This window comes from Dipteris shenzhenensis, chromosome 14 (assembly GCF_047967505.1).
Source record: "Dipteris shenzhenensis isolate YYH24624 ecotype China chromosome 14, Dip_SZ_1.0, whole genome shotgun sequence".
Classification (NCBI taxonomy): Eukaryota; Viridiplantae; Streptophyta; class Polypodiopsida; order Gleicheniales; family Dipteridaceae; genus Dipteris; species Dipteris shenzhenensis.
The window spans coordinates 5195938-5219490 of NC_141609.1; the positions used below are offsets into that span (position 1 = coordinate 5195938).

Below are 23553 nucleotides of genomic sequence, written 5' to 3' on the forward strand. Positions count from 1 at the left end.
ACACCATTATCCACATCCACAAAAACTGAATACTCTATGGATGCATGCAACCATTATAGTGATGGCCAAAGTGCCTTAGAGATACACAATAGTGAGTTTAGTGAGTGAGAAAGTATACAAGCCTCAAGGCAAGTATGCTAGAAACAGGAGCAGCTTCACAATCTAGGACATCATTGAGCAGGCCGGAACATCCGATTTTTCAAGAGGGTGTTGTTGATTTCCAAAGAGCCTTTAACTCAATGCCACATGCTCAATTTATCCCATGATTACAAGGCCTAGGAATTGAGGATGAGGTCACACGGGCAGTTATGCCTATACAATCTACACAAGACATGTCGAAGGAGGTGGTCAACAAGGGTAGCATGAACTGGCCATCCACTCTCTTCAAATTTGTGGTGGCCCTATATTGGCTCACATCCTTCTTTGACATTATGCAAGACACAAGGTATTATAATTGCACACGATTGTCTCTATCTTGTTATATGCAAACAATGTAATATTGATCCCAAACATATTGGAAAATCTGCGCACACAATTAAATATGCTACGTATTTTCGTATTTTCTCAACAACTACAATACGAAAGTCAATCTTGGTCATGATATTCAACATTGATGAGAACCAACTTCATCATGAGGCATTCACTCTCACAAGAAAGCACACCACAGGACCGTCCAAACGAGTCGTGATTTGGAAGGAAATTTGTGTTTGCAAAGCATGTGGGGTGAGGTGGGTTGCTTACTTCAAATGAGACGTGAGCATCATGACCTAAAGCATGTTGAATTCTTTTGTATGCAAGCACATTCATCATCTTGTAGGTAATGTGTTGGAAAGAATGAGCTTGCATACAATCTTCCTATACTATTTACAAATCAGCACATGATGATTGTGCAACTGGGGAGCACTGCTTCTCCAATCTTACCAAGGCTATTGTTGTGTCTCACAATTGGTTTCATGGTGAAGTTGGGCCTAGAAAAGATGTATCCCCAATAAATCAATGACCTTGCCCACATTCATTGATAAATGCCATTGGAAGCACGTAGATATAAGCTCCCTTGGATAGCAATTCTTCATTCATGCAAATAGCAACACAAAGGGACAAGGACACACGTGACCAAATGGTTTCGCTCACATGGTTTGTGTACAGACCACCCTCCTCCACATCATTACTTGACACCACAAGAAAGTTCCCTCCTATGGGGGGAACCCCATCAAGAAGGATTCCCAAGAGTGGAATCTCCGATCTTTCAACCTACTAACAAGTAGAGTGAATAGAGTCTTCAATACATCTAGACTCCAACGAGGACATAATCCCAACTATTCAATATTCTAGAATAGGGATTCTCAAAGAAGCAATGCTAAACTCGAATTCATATAACCATCAAATTGGCCAAGAAAAGGGAGGGTATAGAGTCTTCTAACCATTAGTAGAGCTTGAAATAGGGTTAATATTGATTCCTCTATCAGTAGATCAGTTATATAGCTATAGTCCAACGCGATTCCACATACAGACGATATTATTTGGGCAATCATGGCTTCGTATGGGAGAGTCGCAAACAAACTGTGCACCGAATAAGGATTATCAGAGGAGATGAGAAAGACCATTGGAGAGAAAGAATGGTGCCCTTTATTTCCTACATTATGGATCGACCCTTATACCCATCTTGCTCCTCATTGATGACGTGATGTTAATTTTTGACACGGCAGAAGGAATACAATTTTGGCACCTCCATAGACTTTTTGTGAGAGTAGGGACATGTGGGTTAAACCAAGGTAATGATCTTCAATAAAATTGATGAGACACAGCTTCAATGTTATGTTTTCACCCTCGCAAGGGAACCAATTGAGATCATCTAATCCTACATATACTAGGGATGCATTTTCCATGAAACTAGTAGCACATGTATGCTTGACCAAGGGTCATGCTTGATTGTTGAGGCTACGGTAACAGTGCTTCCATGCACACTTCCACCACATGGATTTAGAGAGGATGGATGGACTGGCTAAGAGAGACTACAAGTCATGATACTCTCTCGCATGATTCACCAGAAGTATCTTGGCCGAGTTTGCAACGAGACCCCTCCACACAAATACCTCATTCCAAATCATCACATACATAAATCAAGTCAAATAGTAGAGATGGGGAGACAGAGGCTACCTTAAAGAGCTCTCTCATCAACTATACAGCTTGCATTTAAGGGGGATGACAATGTCAATACACACGTGCCACCAAATGGTTCCAACCACAAGGCATGTCAATCGATCATTTACCGTCCGCATCAATACTCACTAGACAACCCTGCATCCGACATAGCAAAAGATTGATCAATCATCCAAGATGACTTTTGATTTACATATACATTGACTTGGGTATCCTGTCCACAACCACATGCGACCAAAATGGCTTTCTACAAGAAGCACTTCCTCCACTTGAGTCAAGATAACTTCATCTAGCCGGAAGGTACCTACAGATCCATCTATCCCATGCAGTACGAATAACCATGGGCAAACTCAAGACCTCATCCCACTGATTCCAAACTCAAGATTAGACACAAGATTGCAACTGCACGGCATCATAGAGACTTCAGACTTTGCATGTGATACACAAGAGGTAGAGACAAAGAAGTATGTTCTGATGTGATGCCCCAAAATTTATGAGATAGAAGGGAGACGTCGCTGTGCTCCACATGCACACCTGCATACATGACGTTAGATGAATCTAGAAACATGCCCAAACTCATCCTCTAAAAGTACAACACATAGTGCAGTTTCAATCTCATGATAGTCACTCATAAGGTTGACAACCATAAACTCCATCACGCATAGATGACATTGTCTAATCATTTTCCAGCTTTATGATCCACTCTTCATGCTCATCGTTAGGTGTCCAAGACCCACCCTTGCATTTGTGCATTGTCAGCTTGTCTTTCACAACTAACGTTGTCCATGTCCCGGTGCATTCTCCCACTCAAGGTTCATAATGACTTAAAAAAGCCATGCAAAGCAAAATGCACCTCATAAGACACAAGCCACTTCCCTGCTGGGGCATGCTTTTGCTCCCATGCAGGTGACTGGCTGCGTGGCGCTATAATACCCATGCATTGGATCAAAAGCGTAAGAATCTGGCAGACCAACTCTTCTAAATACATTGCTTCACATCCAAGCCCACTGAAAAATAGACAACCTTTGACCCTCCGCTAGGGTGATGCCCTTAAAACCCACATGCATCGAGGTTCAAATGTCATGCTGACTAGAATATAGCATCAGCATGGTCTTGAGTGCTCCCCATCTGGCAGCATGGGATGCCCATAAACTCGCATCCCAAACTCACCACCTAGCTAATCTAGCCAATCAGCTAGCTCTACTAGCTAGCCTACAAGCCAATCTATTAGAGTGCATGCACCTGACAGTGGTTCTGGTCTGAAACAGAAGTGGAAGTGCATCCATGAACTGTTGTAAGTCCCCAAGGAAGGGATTGACAAAATGGGAAGACATTCCCATAGTATTAGCAGGTGCTCCTGGAATGCAATCTTGCCCTGTCAAGGCCAAGTAATGTTATGTATGGCAAGTGCAGAGTCCATAACTCCCAACTGTCCCACAAGTACGTATAAGGCACTCAATGTTTTGAATTATTTCATGATGCACAACTAGAATGCATGGAAAAATAGCTCAAGCAGTATGCAAAAGGTTTTGAAAAGGATTGCTGGGAGTGTTGGAAAGGTTACCTCCCCATCTGTAAGCCCCCATATGAGGAGAGCGTGGGGGAGGGAGACCTAGGGCATATGCCCAGAGAAGAGAGAAGAGAGGACAAGGGTACCTGGCTGCTAGACAGGATCTGCAGGAGCATAAGGTGGAGCAGAGGGCAGCAGAGAGTAGAGGCGATGAGCTGGCGAAGACATCAGCCAGATGTACGGAGCTGTATGGAGGCTGGAGCATGGCCTGCAGGGCTGGATCAGATCGGGGACAGAGGCAGACACATGGCGGGATGTGCAGGCTGGATAGGCGCAAGGATGGAGCAGGTTATGGGCATGCTCTATGGCCCTGGAGGAGGGCATCTAATAGACAAGGTGGTGCTGCAAAGGGAGTGACTGCAATTGGGCAGCACCCTGCCCTTATATAGGGCTAGCATGGCAGGTCGGCTGGCCAACCAAGTCGGCCAGCACTCAGCCTAAGAATGGGCAGCCCACAGCCCCATAAAAGGAGCGTGTGGGGTCGGTTCGGGGACAGACAAAGTCGGCCAGGAGGCCCTTCAAGTCAGTCAGTTTTGGAGCCTGCTGCTTAACCGCCTGCTGACGTGGCAGCCAACTGGCTGGCAGGCAGCTCCTGCACTGCCTGCATGTACTCCTGCGCTGTCTGCATCGCCTGCACCTGCTCGCTGACTTCATGTCAGTCCCACATGGCTGCCTGCATGGCAGGCCATGGGGACTGCTTCTGAGCTGCCGGCCTGCGTGGCAGTCCAGCATGGCCATGGGCTGTGGATGCCCGTGACAGTTAGCCATGCTCTTGGTCAGCAAGCTTCCAAAAAGGCGGATAGCACTCTGTTAGCCATGCTCTTGGTCAGCAACCTTTCAAAGAGCTATCTGTTAGCCATGCTCTTCATCAGCATTGGAGGACCGACAAGGCTGATAATGTTCGAGGAACTGGCCAATCAAGCTGTACTACAAGAAGGATGACGACAACAAAAAGGCTCTCATCAGATGAGTCCAAGAACATGCCCAAACTCATCCTCTAAAAACACAACGTAGTGCAGTTTCAATCTCATGATAGTCACTCATAAAATTGAGAACCATAAACTCCATCACGCATAGCAAGGACTAGCTACTATGACATCCCCACTGACGTCATTAGTGCCCAACAGTGGGTGTAGACCATAGTATATGTTAGAAATGACCCAACAGAGGGTACTCACAGTGTAAGACTGATAGTTATGCCCAGGAGCTCACACAGTATGATGTGGGGTGTGGTATCACAAACTTCTTAACTTACGTGCATAGATGTGCAAGCCAGTAAATAGACAATGCTCAGAGACAAATATAGAAGCAACACTTTATATTTCCGTCCGTCTGAAAACTAGGACAGGATACAATACCAAAAGGTTCTTCAACTACAAGCCTGGCACTTCTAGATCTCTGAGCCTGCGTGCTCCACCTCGAGCATATGTAGACTCTTTGTCTAGATCCCTTCCACCTTGCTGTCCTGAAGCCAGCCTAGGTGGGCAGCCACTCTAGCTCAATCTGCAGCTTCTCCTAGGTCACCTTGTCCTCCTGAATGTAGGCCTAAGGCTCCCCCTTTGCTGCTCCTGTCTGCTGTCCTGAGGGCTGCTCCAAGTGATGATTGAATGAGGCCCAATGGCCTCTTTATACAGGCCCCAAGGGGGCCGGCAAAAACCGACCTGGTAGGGGAATATGGGCCAACCAGACTGGATTGGCCGACCTGGGGCGGCTCTCTTGGGCTGCTGCCAGGCCCTAAGGGCAGCTCATATAGGGCCCTACCCTTGGGTCCTTCTAGGGCTGGATGGCTGCAACTGTTCCGCCATCAACAGGCCCTTCTTGCAGGCGCCCTTGCCCTGCCATGCTGTGCCATGTGCTCCTGCCCTCTGCCAGGCTCTCTCCAGCCACGTGTGCAGTGCCGTACAGGTCCGTACATCAGCTGATGTCAGCACACCCTTCGCAGGGCCCTGTTGCAGGCTGTATGCCTGTCTCTTGCTTTCACAGCTGCTCACATGGCAGCTCATGTGCTGCCCATGTGACAGCCCCAATATCACCAGGTCTACCTCCCCCATGCTCTCCTCATATGGGGGCTTACAGATGGGGAGGTGACCATTCCAACAGTATAAACATATGCCGACTCAGCCATGACAAAGGCATATTTGCCAAAGATTGCAGAGTGAAGAAGGAAGACCTGTCTGAAATGGCAACAGCAAATGTGGTAAGAGACGAGCTAGTCTTAGTGACGACACCATTCCCATTAAGATAAGAGTTTGCAGACCCAGGTGTGAGAGTTAGAATTCAAGGTGGAGGTTGGAAGGGTTAAAATTTGTAGTTGAGGTTGGGAGGTCTTGGAACTGAGGACCAGGCCAGCCCAAGCTGCAGAGATGGACGAGCTCACTCAAAAACAGTTAGAGGGAACTTGGTCTGCAGAACACTAAAGAGCAGAACTTTCGCAGGATTGCTCTACCTTGAGCAGCTACGGAATCCTACACAGAAGCGTGTCGCAGAAGAGAAAGAGTTTACCTCAGGGGGTGCAGCAAACAGAGCCATCTTTTGGTACCTTACCTTGGCGATGGTTTGCTGAAGGTTTTGGTACATATTGTGCCAGTTACTTAACACCATTATATGATTCTAGTTTGGCTGCACATCAATGTTCTCTTTCAGATCTGTCTTGCCCTCTTTACACTTTAGTAATTTCATGCTGTGAATTTTGTTCCACTCATGTGTCTTGTGATCTCAGGGTTACTTGAAATCAATAAAGAAAACAGAATTCCGATGACTATTTCTAAGCAGAGTTCAAAGAATTATAAACTCTTACAATCATAACTAACTCATTATAAAGTTCTAAAATAAGAAAACTGCACCAAAGAAGCATTTCCTTCAAATGAGCTCATCTTAGCTTAATATCATTCAATAAGTTGGCATTAGTTGATTAGCACGTTAAACCTAATGCCATATGCAAGATGAAAGTCACCTCCCACAATTCAGAAAACAAGGCCATTGGATAGACGAGAATCAAACTGTGCTGGAGCACGAAAAATTATTAAGTAGGAGTGGCAGCATATGCTACTCTATTTTCTCTGTGTTTCTTCATGAATCTGCAGCTCTTGTGCTTTATCAAAGCAACGTTTCCTCAGGTGCTGCAAATTCTTCCTCTACAAAACTCTACAGGGCAGGTTAACATTGCTGAAAGATCTTGGTGTAACTCTGGCAATGCTTCTTAAAAATCTACATCGAGAACATATTGCATTGAATTACAGCATTATGGAGGCCCAAAACGCGGAATCTGCCAGCTAAGCTTGGTAGATGGTCAAAATAATGCTTAGCCCTTCAAACGAAATTGTTCAAGATTACAGCCTATATAAGAACCACGAGCATTTTCCACGATGTATCTTGATTAGTACGTTTGCTTTCACTTACTCCCTCCCACATAGCCCAGACAACCCCCTGTGAGTGCACATGCAAATGCGCAGGTCTGTGTGCGAGTGTCTGTGCACTGCACGTTCACCTCAATGAGCAATCCAATGTATGCTATTTGTACCACTTTGGCCCCTGACGATGCTTAGAACTTATAAAGTCTTCCCCTCCACCCTCCTAAACATATATGCAACTGGAAACACATGAAAACACGCCATGCAAACATGCTGACCAGATCTAAAAATGTCTCACTCTGTCTGTGTTTGTATGTGAGGCCGCTGTATGAATGCAGAAAAGCAGTGTTTAGAACTTGCTGTCAAATAAAGATTTCATGCAGAGTCCTAAGATGTTGAGCGAGTATGCACCTCGAAAATGCGTATGCAAGCCTCCAAACCATTAATTTTGGAGAGGTGCCTTACATTTGAATGACATTATGTACTGAAACAACAGCATCTGTTTTCAGAAACATGAGTTCCATTATTTTCCTTGGAGGGCTTGATTAAAATGGGCCTTCTCACATCCCTGCATGATTCAAGTCCCTGCTTGGGTGGGGCAAGCAACACAACTTGACCTCCCACAACATGCAGTTCATAAAATCACAGTACAAGCCATGCAATGAAGCTCCTAGACATGATCCAAAACACATAATCACAATAAGTACCATTGGAATCGAAAGGCCTTAGGCAAGGTACCGATACAGCTTCCTGTCAGCCTTATCTCTTTCCAGAAATTCACGCTCTATGAGGGACTCTATGCGTTTCTTGATCACAGCAGGATTTGGCAAAAACCGAACTTGCAACTGCTTTGTCACCTCACTGACAATGTTATTGTGGTCAAGTACCCGTCTAGCTTTCATAATCCTTACAATTGCAGCTTCAATCTGGGGCTTCCTGTCTTCCTCAACCTTCTGCCGTGTCTCCTGCTTCTCAGGTTCACTCTCTTTCTGAGCAACAACTGTACCAATCTTCACCTTGTAGAACTTGCTGGTGAACTTGTCGTTAAACACAAACACATCATCTTCACTGATATCCTTGCTCATTGGTTCCTTTCGAAGCACATTCTTACCTTTAACACAAGCCATAGACTGTAAGCTTCTCTTTAAGTCTAAAGCAGGAATATCTGTAGCCTGCTCGATTTCTCTATATGTGAAGCGATCCTCAGAATTGTAAAGCATCAAGATACACATTTGATAGGTCGAGACATTCAGTTCATGCTTCTGCGCCTTGCCAAAACTTGCTTTCAGATCTGCTGTGCCCATATTAGTTTGCCAAGTAAGTCGCCGGCCTGTGTGAGTGGATAGGTAATATGTTTTGAACTTATCACACATTGTCAAGATCTCTGTCGGTAAATTACAGGTTGCTCCTGACTGAGTAGGCCAAGAGCCTGTCGTAAGAACTTGTACTGATAATGTAGGACAGTCAGCTGTCTCATTATTTGACAGCATTGAGTTGAAACCTTGCATGGTATCTTTTGAGGTTTTCATATCAGTGAACATGCCTTCCAACTTCGATGTAAACTGATAACCACACTCTGTCTTCAGCTTCACAATCAGGCTCCTTTCTGCATCATCCGACACGCTTTTACCAGACAAAAGGCGCTTCGCAAGGTGCTGTTTGTAGTACTTCTCAAACACATCTTTCTCTTGCAGATACCGGAAAAGCATCATCACTTTATCCAAAATGCTTTCAACATCCTCCTCACTAACCCCCTTCAGGCCCTTCCTAAGCTTGTCATCCACAAACAAAGAGATGAATTCTGGAGACCTGGCATTGAGATTGATAAAGTACTCAAAAGATGAATTCAGAGCATTTTGAAATGTCTTGTCATTATTGAAGGCTGATGTGATAATCTTGTCATATTTGTCTTTCTCGTCCAACAAACGCTGCACAAACTCTACAGGATCCTTCACCCTTTCTGGATCGCTCACTAGTTGCCTGCCTGTCTCACGCAAATGAGCAGTCATGACATCCCGGATGATCACCAGGCCATTAGATACCCTTCGAAACAAGCTGTACATACGCCCTAAATCGTCATACCTGTCATCCATCAGCATAGATACAAGCCCAGAGTTTTCCATGTCCACAAGGCGCCTCATGTGATTGGCAATCATTTCCTTCTCCACAACTGTAGTGATTTTGGCTTCAGATTTTGGATCAAGGTAATGGGATACCCTGTCAATCTCTTCATTCAACCTCCTCTCTGCTTTCTTCAAGTAGTCACCACAATCACAGCACTCAATGTATTCTTGTGACTCCACTCTGTAAAAATCTGAGGTAACATCCAAGAAAGGTTTCTCGAAATCTTCTTGGTATACAGAAGGACCGAGATCCATCAACATTTTGGTTATGTTACGCATCAGACCCCTGTTAATAACCTCACCAGTCCGTTCTCTGTGGACTAAATCTAGAAGCGTATACAGCAACCGATCCTTTATCTTAGGTGACCTGACTACGTTGTCTCTCCACAAATTCAAGCCAAGCTCGTGGACAGGGGTCTTATTGAAATTTGTGACGAAGGTCCTGTCCATGTACATCAAGATGTCCCTGATCATCTGAAGAGCCTTGTTGTGTTCCAGCCAGTTCCTGTTCAGTTCCTCAAGAAACAATCCACCCTGTGCAGACTCGATAGTCCTTGCCATTTCTTTCAAATGCTGCGTCATGGTATTGACAAGCCCTGAATACAGCCGCTCACCGTACTTGTGAAGAACCATGTTGTACGCGTTCCTGAAAAAGCAGCAGTTGCGAGTGCTTTAGCTGTTGATGCAATATAAATAGACCCCTATTGTGCAAGAATCGAGGGATTCCAGTGTCCTTGTGGCAACGCTTGGGAATCCCATGGAACAATCAGAAGACCACTAGACAACAGACGTGCCCGCAACCCTTAGTCATTCAAAGCGGCAAGAATTTCGATCCACCGCGTTGACAGATATTCCTGGAAGAGGCGAAGACCTAAACGAAGCCACAAACGTGATGTACATCATTCCCAAAAGGCAGGGCATGATCGGAAGCGAGATACATACCGAGCTGAGGGGGGAGGGGGAGAAAGGGGAGCAAAAAACACCTGTAAAGCTCCTCGAAACTGAGGCCGCTGGCATTATGGTTGTAAATTTCGCGGATGGCGTCCTCGAGGATTTTCCATGTGCGCTCGGCGTATTTGGGGTCAATCTCGACCTTATGCTTGAAAGGCTCGATCTTGAAGCTCTTTTTCTTGGGCAAACTCATGGCGGAAGGGCGGAAATCGAGGAAAGGAGGGGAAGAGGGCAAAGATTGGAGTGCTAACTGGAGATGGAGATGGAGATGGAGATGGAGATGGTGCTGGCGATGGCGATGGAGCAGGGGAGGAGCCCTAAACGAAGGATGAGGAGACGCCTCACACTCTGCAGGCTGAAACACAGCGTTAATAGACGGTGGCCTATAAGCAACTTTGGGGGTAAGGGGAAGGAGAAGGGGAACAGAAGAGCCTAATTGCTTATTTTTATTTTTTTATTTATGTGCATCCGTGAGACTTGGCACTTTTATGAGATTCTTCTTTCACTTCTTTCTTTTGTGATTTTTTGTGGAGGCTTTTTTATTGCATCTTGAAATTCTTCTCTACCTACTTCTCCACCTCTCGACCCGGAATCTCAAGGGACACAAGGACCAGTAAAATCGAGATAAAGAGAGCACACTCCCTACTCTAGAGCACACACTCCTCCAATCTAGAGCATGCACTCCTCAAATCTAGAGCATACATGCATATCAATGAGGATTGATATGGTTTTGTTAGATGGAAAGGGTTGTTTTATTACAAATAGTTAATAGCTCCTTTAAACATGCCATTGTCATGGTGGATTAAGCATCCAAAGAGGGGTAATTGGGCATCTTTGTCTGATAGATTAAGCATCCAAGGGTGTCTACATGCCATTCTCATCCAAGGGTGTCTACTACAATAAATAAAAGAGGGGTGATTGGGCATCCCTGTCTAATGGATTTCTTGAGCATAACGTAATTGACATGTACCATCTAGACAAACTTTGGCATTAGCATTTGAGAGGAGCAATGAAATCAATAAACTATTACAACTAACCACAACAAAGGGTATATGCAGTGGAATTTCCTTAGTGTGCTCGACATCAATACATATGCAAGCAAGTAAATAGATATTGCTCACGAGAGAGATGTAGAGCCAGTAGTATATACTAGTATACAACCCGCGCATTACTGCGAGAGAGACACACACACAGAGAGAGAGAGAGAGAGAGAGAGAGAGAGAGCTCCTTTTAGCACATGCGTTGATCGGTTCTCAAATTACTAATCAATTAACCTTGCATACTTGGATTGGAACCCGAGCATTGCTCTGAGAGAGAGAGAGAGAGAGAGAGAGAGAGAGAGAGAGAGAGAGAGATCCTTTTGGCACATGCATTGATCGGTTCTTAAATTGCTAATCAATTAACCTTGCATACTTGGATTGGCTTTTGAAATTTTGGCTACGACCCATGGCTTTATCTTCTTCTTTAATTACATTGACCTCCATCTCCTCATCTCTCAAAGGTGAACTTCCATCTCCTCCATTCCATTGACCTTCTATCTCCTCCTTCCTCCCAAAGTTGCCTCTTGTCTTTCCACCTCCTCCCCTCTCCCAACCTCCATCCAAGAGCTCCTTCTTTGTGACACGTGGCAAGCTCTTCTCTTCCAAGCTGCCACGTGTCCTTGCTTTTTTTTTCCTTTGTCCATGGTTTATAGGTTAAAGATATTTACGTCCAAGAGATGGAAACAATACAAAACAAGTCTAGAGTCCCACCAAAACATGGACCTCTATAAAAACAAAATATGATGTTCACACTTCTAGAACACTCGGCTTGCATGCTCCTGTAGAGCTCGAGTCGTAATCGTGCCTGCAAATACACCTTTATGCTAGCCTTCCGAGACAGCCAAAACACGAGGTAGTGCTTGCCCCTTTGATTCATGCTCCTTGTGACAATGGAGAGTGAAGTCTCCTTTTGAGCTATTTCTACAGCAATCAGCCCCTCCTCATCCTCTTGAATGATGGCCCAAACCTTGCTAATCCATTACCCCAGCCTACTCCTTTGGTACTACTCCAATGGATAAGTAGTGAGCCCAAATGGCTCACCTTTGATAGGGCCATTGGCCCTCCAAATCAATTGACCTGCTCCGATAGACTCCTTAGTTCGTGCGGGGCGACCAAGATTGGTTGGATCTAGCTAGCTGCCATGTGGCACATGGCCATTGGCAAGACTTATACCTGCCTATCTGCGTTATTTCCATGCCCTTTTTTGGCACATATATTTTTCCAAATTAGTTGCCATGCAGGTACTAGTGGCCCACCTCTTTCCTGGACTTGACCGGCTCCAAAACCACTGGTACTATTCCGTACACTCACCTCTTTCCTAGACTTGACCCTACTCCAAAACCATCACCACTACTCCATACACTCACCTATGGCCCTCCGTACAGATTGTCCGGTACAAAGGCAAGAGACTGTTACTTTCCTGCTGATAGCCCTACGAATATCTTCTCCAACCTGCGTTGCCCAACCTAGTTCCATCTAGTTCCAGTCCGCCACAGCAAGACTCCAAATTACCCCAAATTGCCAAGTACACATCCAAATGTGCTACCCATGTGGCAACCCCATGCCTTCTCTTTTCATTGTTTGTATATTGCCCACACGGCACCCAATGTGCTGCCCATTTGGCAACCCCAACATACCCAAGCCTATCTCCCTAACAATCTCCTCATATGATGGCTTATAGATGGGGAGGTGACTTTTCCAACATAAATCGTGTTCCAAATTTCAAATCCTTCACTATATTTGTCGCTTCAAATCCTTTTTGAAAATGGGGATTAATTATGTAGGGCCATACATTGAGCATATATCCATTATCACAAAATGGGGGATTGATTATGTCATACATCCGCAATCACAAACGTCATTCAAGGTCAATAACTTTAGCAAAAGACATGAATTATTTTACAAAATGGGCTAAGGTGAACAAAGCAATGAAAAAAGAACATGCTAGAAGCATAGCAAAGTTTCTCTAAATAAGTGATCACTAGATGTGTATTCCATTGGAGATTATACTTGAGGGAACATACTTCATGAGTACCAATTATCTCCCTTGGCTATGAAAACCACTAGCATAGCAATTTGACTTAGAAAGCAATACCACATTAGATGTTGGTCACATAGAGAAGACTCCCAACCCACGATCAGTACTTCGTTGTATCCATCAGCTAAGTTGTATCCTCCTTAGTCAATCGATCCCTAACATACATGAGAGTCATCACCTCCTTGCAATCTTTCATCTAATTTCACATCAAGATCTCCCAACAATAAGCCCCAAAAAAAAAGGTCTTCTAATAAAAACAATACTTGTGAAATGAAAATAATGAAGGAGTCATTTTAAAAAAATTTATTGCAACATCATTGCGGCTATCCTAGGCTCATTATTGAATTGGAGTTAGATTCTTAATCTGAATCAAATGGTTTGAATAGTATCCAAACCATCGTTTCAACATTGGAATGGGTTGAGTCAAGCCTTTTTGAAGAGGCTTCACCATAAGTTCAATAAAGAAGAAGTAATGTTGAGGGTCAACCAAATCAAGTAGAAATCAAGAGGATGGTGTACAACTTTACAACTTGGGTGAGGGAGCTCACCAATAAACTAATCACCACACGAGACAAAACAATGCTTCCATCGTGATTGTTGAGTGGCCTCACAAATGGCACAAAGTTGAGGAATATTGAAATCAGTAATCAAACAAGAATATACGATAAAATATTGCATAAGGCAATGGGGGCAAAAAACAGGATCATCCACTTTGAGGATAGCAAAGATGAAGAGGAAGGAGACTAGCTAAATTTAAGATGGAATCATCAAAGATAGACAGGGAGGAGCTGTTTTCATAGCCTCTCATTAAGAGGGTGATGTTAATGATGATGTAGTTTTGGGCAATTTTTTTTGCATAAATTAGGCCACGCCAATGCATTCACAGTGGCCCGAAACCCCCCCAAAAAAATTTATGCACAATTAGGAGACTTCAACATCACCAATGTGTTGGAAGTGCCCCAAAACCCCCAAACCGACTCTTGAATCACCAAAACCGGACTTCAGATGATGGAGAAATGAGACATTGTCTTGGGGCACTCTAGACGCATTGGTGATGTCAAAATATCCAAATTTTGGACCTATTAGCCCTCTATTCAAGCCAATAAATTTTGCATTTTTTTACACTCAAAATGAGGAGAAAAGCCCCAAAGAAAGAGGACAATGCACATCTTCAAGCACGCACACTAAACATTCAATAATTTATGACATAACTAAGAGTATTCAAAACTCAATCATGGTGATGATGCACGAGTCGACATATCTATTGCTTGTGAATGTAGTCCATCCATTTTCCCCGCTGGTTACTCATTGTTGTTCCCGGTGTGGGTGCTCTTGTTTTAGCGGTTTTCATCATGTTAATGTAATTTTTAAAACTTCTAAGACTACAACATGTGCGAGAAATTATTCGGGGACGCATCTTCAAGAACATACCCTAAACATTCAAGAATTTATGAGGCAACTAAGAGGCCTCAAATTCAATGATGGTGATGATGCATATGCATGGCTATTTTAGTAGGTTTTGCTCGATTCTTTCTTCACTCAAAAAGTATCGCTCACAGTTTGAGAATAGGTTCCTCACTGACTCTCTTTCTCCTAATGAGATTGAAAGTTTCTTTGGTATGTCTATCAATCTTTCTTGCCCAGTATCCTTGTCATAGAATTTAGTTTTAAATAGCTTGATTTGCTCCTATCTCCTAAACTCTCTCTTTGCCAAAATCCTCCTATGCCTTGAAGTCACCGTTCATTTGCCAATTTTTCCAAATTCTCTATGATGCATGCAGCTATATGATGCATTCAAGCCTATATGATCCATTCTTATTGCGTTGATTTTAGCCCTTATTGCTCCTATCATTTTTAGTAGTTCTTGAGTTCTTTGCACAACTACTTCTCAGACAATAGATGTAGGCCTAAGAGCTGCAAAGTTGCATTCCACACCTCAATTATCTATTTTTGAAAAATCTTAAAATGAAACAAACTGGGGTCTTCCTTGAATGAAGAAGAATCTCCCTTTCCCAATCCAAAATCACAAACCATGAAGAGCGGTTTGCAATGTAACACAGTGCCGGGAAGAGTGTATCAAAGCAAAGACACCATGTGAAAGAGCCAGGATTTTTAGAGGTCCATATCTTTTAATCTTTCCCAATAATATAATTCTCCTCCTCTAATCATAGTTCCTTTACACATCCATGTGTCAGCTTTATCCTCCTCCGTGTTAAAGTATCCTAATACAAAGGCATTACTACTCAAAATTGCTAAGGATTTCCGAGTATGTATCTTGGTTGGGTGCTGGTGGGGGCATAAACTGACACTTGTGAAATAAACCCTATTCATAGCACTCTACAAAGCAATCAAACTTTATTCAACTTCTTTCCACTCTCTGATTATACCTTCTTTAAAGTGTGAAATTATATCAATTGCAATACCACTCGTACCCTTTTCATGATTGGTACAATACTAAACTCTTCTATCTACAACTTTGAATCTAGCTTCTAGAGTTAAGATTGTGACCTTGCCTTCTTGAAGTGCTAGAAAAGCTAGGGAGAGAGAGCTAGCTCTCAAACAATGAGAAAGCTCCTTCCCTATAGAGGGGTCAATGAGGACACCACACACATTAAGTGTGAGGAAATTTTTTGCATTACCAGATTTCTTTTACTCCTTTTAAGCCCAGGGGTTGGGGGTTCTCACCTGTGCAACTTAAATCTGACCAAAAAGGCCAACAACACAACTTGCTATTGGCACATTATTGGGAATTGGAAGGGCTAACATCACATTTTGCAATAGGGAAAGGAAGGGAGAAAATGCCTCCATTTTGCACTTGCATAAGAGGGACATCAGCAATAGCCGAGGGCTAGGCTATAGAAGAGGATGGTCCATTTGTGATCTTTCTAGTTGCTTGCGTAGGTGTTAACCTCTAGTTAATAAGAAACTCGGGTTAGTTCCATCTCTTCACAAAGGAGCTTGGGTAGAGACTATGCAAGAACTTAGAGCAAGGCTTTGGCTAACAACGATGACTAGGATAGTGAAAATCCAAAAATTACAGTGGAGCACAAGGTAGAAAGCAATCAAGGCCCAATCACAGAGTGCAGTCTAGCTAGTTAGGGATAGAGCAAAATTAGAAGGGTGGTAAGCTTGACCATCCTGATGAGCTAAACCATATAGAATAGAAATGCTAGGTAGAGAAAACTGAGCTCTACTCGATTGTGTAGTGAGTTGTGGGTAGATGATTGAGTATAGAGAAAGGCTACTAGCTCATAGAGCTACAAGTCTCAATCAAGGCAAGTGAAGGTGAGTGTGGAGAAAATATATCATGTGTGTGTAGCTACTACAAGCTATCATAAATAGTTCTATTTTCTAGTAATACAAACATTGGTTGTCATAAAGCTACTACTATGTTCTCTTTTTGTTCAAGTGTGGAAGCACCTGTCTTCATACAATTCAACCACACAACACGTCACTCCATTCTGTTAATTCTATGTTGGGATTTATCCCCAAACACCTCGCTTCTAGTAGGAGCCTTGCATAGCAACCCAAGAACTACAAGAGCGAGCATTTTCTACACAAAAGGGCACCTTTTGCAAGATGTGGACACATCAACCCAAGCTTTGGCATGGGAGTGGTTAGTCAACTCGAGTGATAAGGGAAAAAGACCATCAACATTTGGTGATCCTTCTTGGGATAGATGTGTTGAAAGTGTCGAGTGGAAAATTGAGTGGATTGAGAATTTAGTGCATAAATTTTCACAATAGTAGCTTATGCTGACCCGAGTGGAGCTATTACAAAATATTACTCTCAAGAGAGTCCAGGAACTTCAACATCTTGCAAACCTATCTGACAATTTGTGTCTAGACTAAGAATTGTTCTTAGGTAGTCCTTTGTATCATTTAGGTAATACAGAAGAGAATGCCTGATACATGCTTAGTGAGGATAGAAAGATATGCAGTGAGAAGAGAAGACTATCTATGTAGAGGCCAAAGAGGTTGGCAGAATATGAAAGACTAGGAAGCTGCCATGAATTGTGAGCCGGCAAGGGATGAGCAATGGAATTGTGAGAAGTCTTCGGTATGCCATCTGCAAAGATGATCTCGAGGTAGATGAAAATTTGGCTACATGTATAGGGAAGTTGTTTTTGAAATACCATTCTAGCACTAGAAGTAAGCTATTTTTGAACTTGTGTCCAAGGTAGCATGAATCCATCAACAGAGAATTGAATTTCAAGTTCTAGAAGGAGGATTTTGAGCAATCACCCATAGAAAGTATCCATTATAGGAGATCGAGTTGCCATGAGCATGGTTCTCTAAGCTTATAGCATAAATCCAACTCAGAAGCTTGGAATACTTCAAGTTGGGAGCAACAAAAGAGGTTTGTACATGTGTCAAAAGCCAAAGAGCAAGAGACTCAACATAGCCATCTCCGAGATTCTGGCCAAGAAGCAAGGGGCTATCACAAGAGCAAGAGTTCACGACAAAAGCCACCATCAAGATAGAAACACCTAGTCCTTCCCTACCATCCAAGAAACATACAATGAGTCGTATGTCAGCACCGTGGTGTGGCCATACACATCGCCAACAATCAAGTCTCGTATTGCCAAAGGTTTTGGTAGTTAGAAGGTGAGTGTCAAAGCCACAACCTATTGAGAGACAATGCCATGAGCATATTCACATAGAGAAGAATGTCATCACAAGGATGACCAAGGTGTTGATGAGTTGCCCAAGGGGCCCAAGTTGGAAACGGTCAAGATAAAGCCAGCCACACCAATTAAGGTCAAGTTCTAGGACTTTAAGGGGTTTGAGGATGGAGATCCCTACAATCACTTATAGATTTTTCTATGAGTTTTCCACATTAATGTTGGTCACAAAAGAAGAATGCATGAATTATTTCCTGCGTACACTCACCAAGATAGTGCAACGTTGGCTCAACCAATTTCCAATTGGTTACTTCAAGGATTGGCAACAAATGTCCAAGGGACATACCAAAGATGATTAAAGAAAAAAATACTGCAAAACTTATTCAAAATATGGCCTGTCCAATTGCTTGTATGCCAAGAAGAAGCTGCCTAAGGTTAATCAAATTGAACATGAGTCAAAGACTAATAAGGTGCAACCACTAAAGCCTGAGCAGGTAAATGCAAACGTTCTGGTAAGGGAAAAAAACAAGATCCTTCACAAATTCGATGTTATTTATGTAATGGTAATCATACCAAGGTTGAGTGTTCCCTTTGGCAAGAACATTTAAAGCTACTCCAAAGTAATAGGAAAATAATAGAAGTCGACCCTAGATGTTAGGTCATATTGCTAGAACTTTTGAGTGTGGTGAATGTCAATGCAGTGACTCGATCACACCAACTAGTGACCCAAGAGAATAGTCCACCATTAGATAAAGGTAAAGCCATAGTTGTGGACCTACCTCCTAACTTATGTGTGGTACCACCATTAGATAACTTGATTGAAGATTCAATAAGTAAAGCTGAGACAACAAGATTATGAAGGAGACCCGAGTTTTGAAATGGAAAAAGCATGGGATATTTTCTGGTAGATGAAGGTCATCTTGACAATAGCATAATTACTAAAAATTGCACCATCTTGCATAGAGTTTCTTTCGCAACAACTCTAGAATGATGAAAAACCTATGAAAGAAGCAGAATCATTGGTTTATTATTATAGTCATTGATACCTCCATAGCTGATGAGGAAGTACCAATGATCACTGTGAAAATAAAAAAAACAAAATGTAACAAGTATCATTGTGGATGGTGGCTCTAAAGTAAACATCATATCAACAGTTGTCATCAAGAAATTGCAACTCAAGAACATGAAGCCTTCCCCATTCCAAGTTCAGATGGTAGATTAGCAACCCATAGGTATGCTTTTTGATGTTGTTCTTACTATTGGTGGAAACCACTAACCAATAAGTTTGTTTGTCATTTCTATGGAAGACAATACCTATGCATCATTACTAGGTTAAACTTAGTGGAAAAGAGCAAAAGTGTTACATGAATGGGGAACTGAGTTGATGACAATCAAAATGAAGGAAAAAGGAGGTGCAAATTTCAACTAATTAGTAAAGTATCTAAGGGTTGCATACCTAAAGATCTAGAAGTTCACGATCCATTTCTAGAAGATGTTGATATTTATGGAGCTTCAAATCTTGCCCATAGGGGAGTCAGGTCACAACTGAGCTAAAACAAAAGAGTAATGAGGACAAAATAGTGGCACAAAAATAACTCTATCCCAAAAATTTAACGAAGGATGTCATTGGTAAAAGGGATATAGCTGAGCCACAACTCATAATTACTCGGCTTGGTTCTGAATAGTTGGTTCTAGAGCAAACTCAAGAATGAAATTTGGGATAAAAGAAAGAGCCCAAAACAATAGTCATCACTATCCAGGTAGTTGGTAATCATCTTCAAGATGCCACATACTTATTTATGTAGTACAAGGATGTTTTTTCCTAGAGCTACATAGATTTGAAAGGGTTCCTCCAGAAATATGTCAGCATAGAATTTCATTGGTGTTAAATGTTAAACAATAGAGGTATTGGATGAATCCCAACTATGTCGAACAAGATAAGGATAAGCTCATACAGGCTAGATCATCTATTCAATTGAAAAAAGTAGGTGGTTATTCCCTATTGTGGTAGTACCTAGGAAAAATGGGAAACTTAGAGTATGTGTGCATTAAGGAAGCTAAATGGTCGGAGTATACCAGATGCCTTTCCTATTCCATTCATAAATGATATACTTGACCAAGTTGTAGGACATGAGATGTACTAATTTATGGATGGCTATATTGGCTATGATTAAATCTCTATTGCACATGAGGATCATACTAAGATTGCTTTCATTATTACTGAGTGGGGTATATATGCCACAAAAGAAATGCATTTTGGACTCAGAAATGCACTATCTACTTTTAAAGATTTATGGTTGAGACTTTCAAATACTATTTTAACAAAGTTTATTGCCATTTATCTAGATGACTTTTGGGTTTATTCAGTTGTCTTTGTTCATTTGAATTATTTGGAGAAAGTATTTGACAGATGCAAAAAGGTTGGTATCTCATTGAATCCTAGAAAGAGTGTGTGCTATGTTCGAGTTGGTGTTCTTCTTGGCTATGCAATTTCCAAGGATGGCATAAGAACCAAACCATGATAAATCTAGGCTATTGAACGAGTGCCTAAGCCAACTCTAACTCAATTGAGGTCTTTTGTTGGCTTTATCAATTTTAATAGAAGATTTATTCAAGATTTTGCTAAAATAGCCATCTCCATTGTATGAACTTACAAGGAAGGATGCGAAGTTTTAGTGGTGGAGATCTGAGTTGTCTCATGCATCTCACACATTAAGAAAACATGCTTTTGAAGTGCCATTTCAGAGAGAACCAAAATGGGATGCCATTCTCCATGTTCATGTAGATGCTTCAGGGTATACGATTGGAATTACTCTAATCCAACTTGATGGAAAATAGATTACCCTATTTATTGTGCGAGCAAGCTAATGATAGAGCCCGAGTGTAACTATAGTACCACTAAACGAGAAGCCCCTAGTATTGTATATAGTGTCCACAAATTTAGAAATTATTTATCAGGCAATCAATTCATATTTTATGTGGATCATCAAGCTTTATTGTATCATCAAAACTATCATTTGAGTGTATCTCATCGACAAAGCTATCATTCAAGGATGATTGGTGAGATGGATGTTGTTGCTTCAAGAGTTTAAATTTTCCATTGTTCATAAACCTAGGAAGTCACAGGAAGTTGATTGCCTATCATGGATGCCATGTCAAGTAGAGGAGATAGGTGTGAACAATAAGCTACTAGATGCCAATCTCTTTGCTGTCCATTTCACTAAGATAGAATATGATGATATGTTATACTCTCTCTCTCAAGAAATATTTCTTTAGCATATGTCTAAAGATAAGCATCTCTTAAGGCTTGGAAATGTAGCTTGATTGGTGGGCATCTGCTAATGGTGTTCTATGTAGATGGGTGTTGCCACATGAGCAAGTTGTGGTACTTGCTAGAGCTCATAAAGGCCTTGCTAAAGGTCATTTTGCATGTGACCTCACTGCTAGGAAAGTCTTACAAGTAGGATATTGGTGGAGTACTCTATTTTGGGATGCACATGTCTAGGATATTCAATGAAATACTTGTTAGCACATAGGGAGAATGTTTTCACGCGATTATTTGCCTTTGCAACCAAGTGTGACAATGCTACTAAATGGATTGAAGCTAAATCCATCAGGGATAACTTGGCTTGCATGACCTCCAAACTTTTATTGGAGAATATTATTTGTACGTATGGGTGCCCAATCAAATTTGCCAATGATTAAGGTACTCATTTTATGAATGAAGTCTTTGAATTTTGTACCAAAGAATTCATGATATTACATTGAGTGGCTACTACTTATTATCCGTGGTATAACAGACAAGCTGAGTCTAGACTCTTAAATTGGTCCTTACAAAAACTGTGAATTCTAATTGTATTGGTTGGGACACCAAATTACATTATGTATTATGGGCATAGGAAATAGCTAATAAGGTCACTACCAATCTCACTCCCTTTCGGATTGGAAGCTGTCATGCCAATGGAATTTCTAGTGGCAAGCTTGTGTATTACTAAGGAGCATCACCTTCATGAGTCGAAAGCTATTCAATGCCAGTTACACTAGCTAAGTAAGTTTACTATGATCTTCATGGACACAGTAGTGTGACGTCAAAATTTGATATTTTTTAATTTGGCATTGGTATTGTTTTCTTCTATGTTTGATAAGAGTTTGAGTATCAAGTGATAGCTTAGCAGCTCTCACTTATTTCTATTTTCTAAGATATTGTATGGGATTGAGAGGATGAGTGGAATGGATCATTGTAAATACCATGTGTATGAATGATAAATACCTTGGTATGGGGTGAGAGTTATTTGTGTATGGGATATTATGGGGTTTTTAGAAAATAGGAAGAGTGAGTCATATAAAGAGGTGGGCTCATCTCCATGTGTTCCAATAATATAAGAGAGATCACATGCCAAGCATGTGGAAGGCATGTGGAGGAGTGTGGAGTCAAGAGGAATCTTTCTAGAATTCCTATATGGAATAAGGAGGATGTGGACATATGGAAAAGAGAGGGTCCCTATGGGCTCCATGTGGGGAGACTCTTGACTTTCTCAATATTTTAAGAGTCTTGAGCATCTTCTGATGGGACACATGGAAAGAGTAGCCAAAAAGGACATGGATAGTGACATACGAGCTTATGTGATTGATGGGGAAAGGAATCTACAGGCAGCAATTGTTGTAAATGGGTGAAGGAGGGTGACAAAATCTCTATAAAAGGAGCCCTTCTCTCCCTTGTTCATCATCTCTTCCACCATTAGGCCTCATGTTGTTGTAGCTCTAGTCTCCTCAAGCCTCTTCCATGAGCCTTCTCTCCCTCTTGTAGAACTTATGTAGACTCTTGTGTCCATCTCTCTCTAGTTCATTCTCTCTCTATGAGTAGTCTTGGAGCTTCCGCTCCCTCTTGTACGTATGAAACATCTTCTTCTCCCTTGTGTTTATAGTATTTTGAGTTTCATTGGAGTGGAGTCTCACTCTACTTGGTAATCAAGGTCACTTTAGGTTCTCTCTCTTGAGTGTCTCTTCCCTTTTTCCATTGTTTTCTCTTCCAAAGTGCTCAAAAGTGTTGTCTATTCAGCCGCTCATTGCGCATACATGGTTTATCTATTTCCCAAGTCACAAAGGGAGCTCTTCCTTCCCTCCTAGGTGACCTCTATGGGACTTGGATCGTTGATGAAGTCTAATCATGGAGGTAGTATTCTCCCAAAAGTCGGCACCAATAGAAGGAGTAGGTGTTTTTCATGACAGTTTGATCCCCTATCATTATTTTGCTCATAACTTTTTGCTCGATGGTTCGATTTGAACAAAACTTATATTACTATGAAGCTCTCTTTAAGGGCATCATCCTATTCTTCAGTTATTATATTAGGTGCCAAATTAAAAATCTATGACTCTCTGTGTGATTGTATCTTTTTCAGATAGTTTTTACCCCTGCCCAGTAAACTGCCCATATCTTTTCGACCGCATCTCTATTTCTTATGAACTTATATTAGAGTGAAGCCCATTTCAAGGCACATCTCAATATGTGTTTGAATATTTGATATCATGTCTATGCTAAAAGTTATAGGCCTCTATGTCTTATGATATTTTGGAGAGTGTTATGAGCTAAGTGTAAAGCTGTCTATGAAGAAGGTGCAATGTTTCCTTAGAAACTACCCATCCGACCCAATCAGCCCCTTTAAACTTCTCGATATATATAAGTTCATGTCATGTTGA

At 42.0% G+C, this 23553-nt stretch overlaps 1 protein-coding gene across 1 annotated transcript; it reads right to left on the minus strand.

The window, feature by feature from the left end:
- Positions 1-7053: 7053 nt before the first annotated feature.
- On the minus strand, positions 7054-10590 carry LOC147894100 (cullin-3A-like). Its single transcript, XM_087384498.1, has 2 exons — positions 10187-10590; positions 7054-9849 (listed from the first exon to the last, which is right to left on the minus strand). The coding sequence occupies exons 1-2, from the start codon at positions 10345-10347 to the stop codon at positions 7806-7808; spliced, it is 2205 nt and encodes a 734-aa protein (XP_087240624.1). The 5' UTR covers positions 10348-10590; the 3' UTR covers positions 7054-7805.
- Between the last annotated feature and the right edge of the window lie 12963 nt (positions 10591-23553).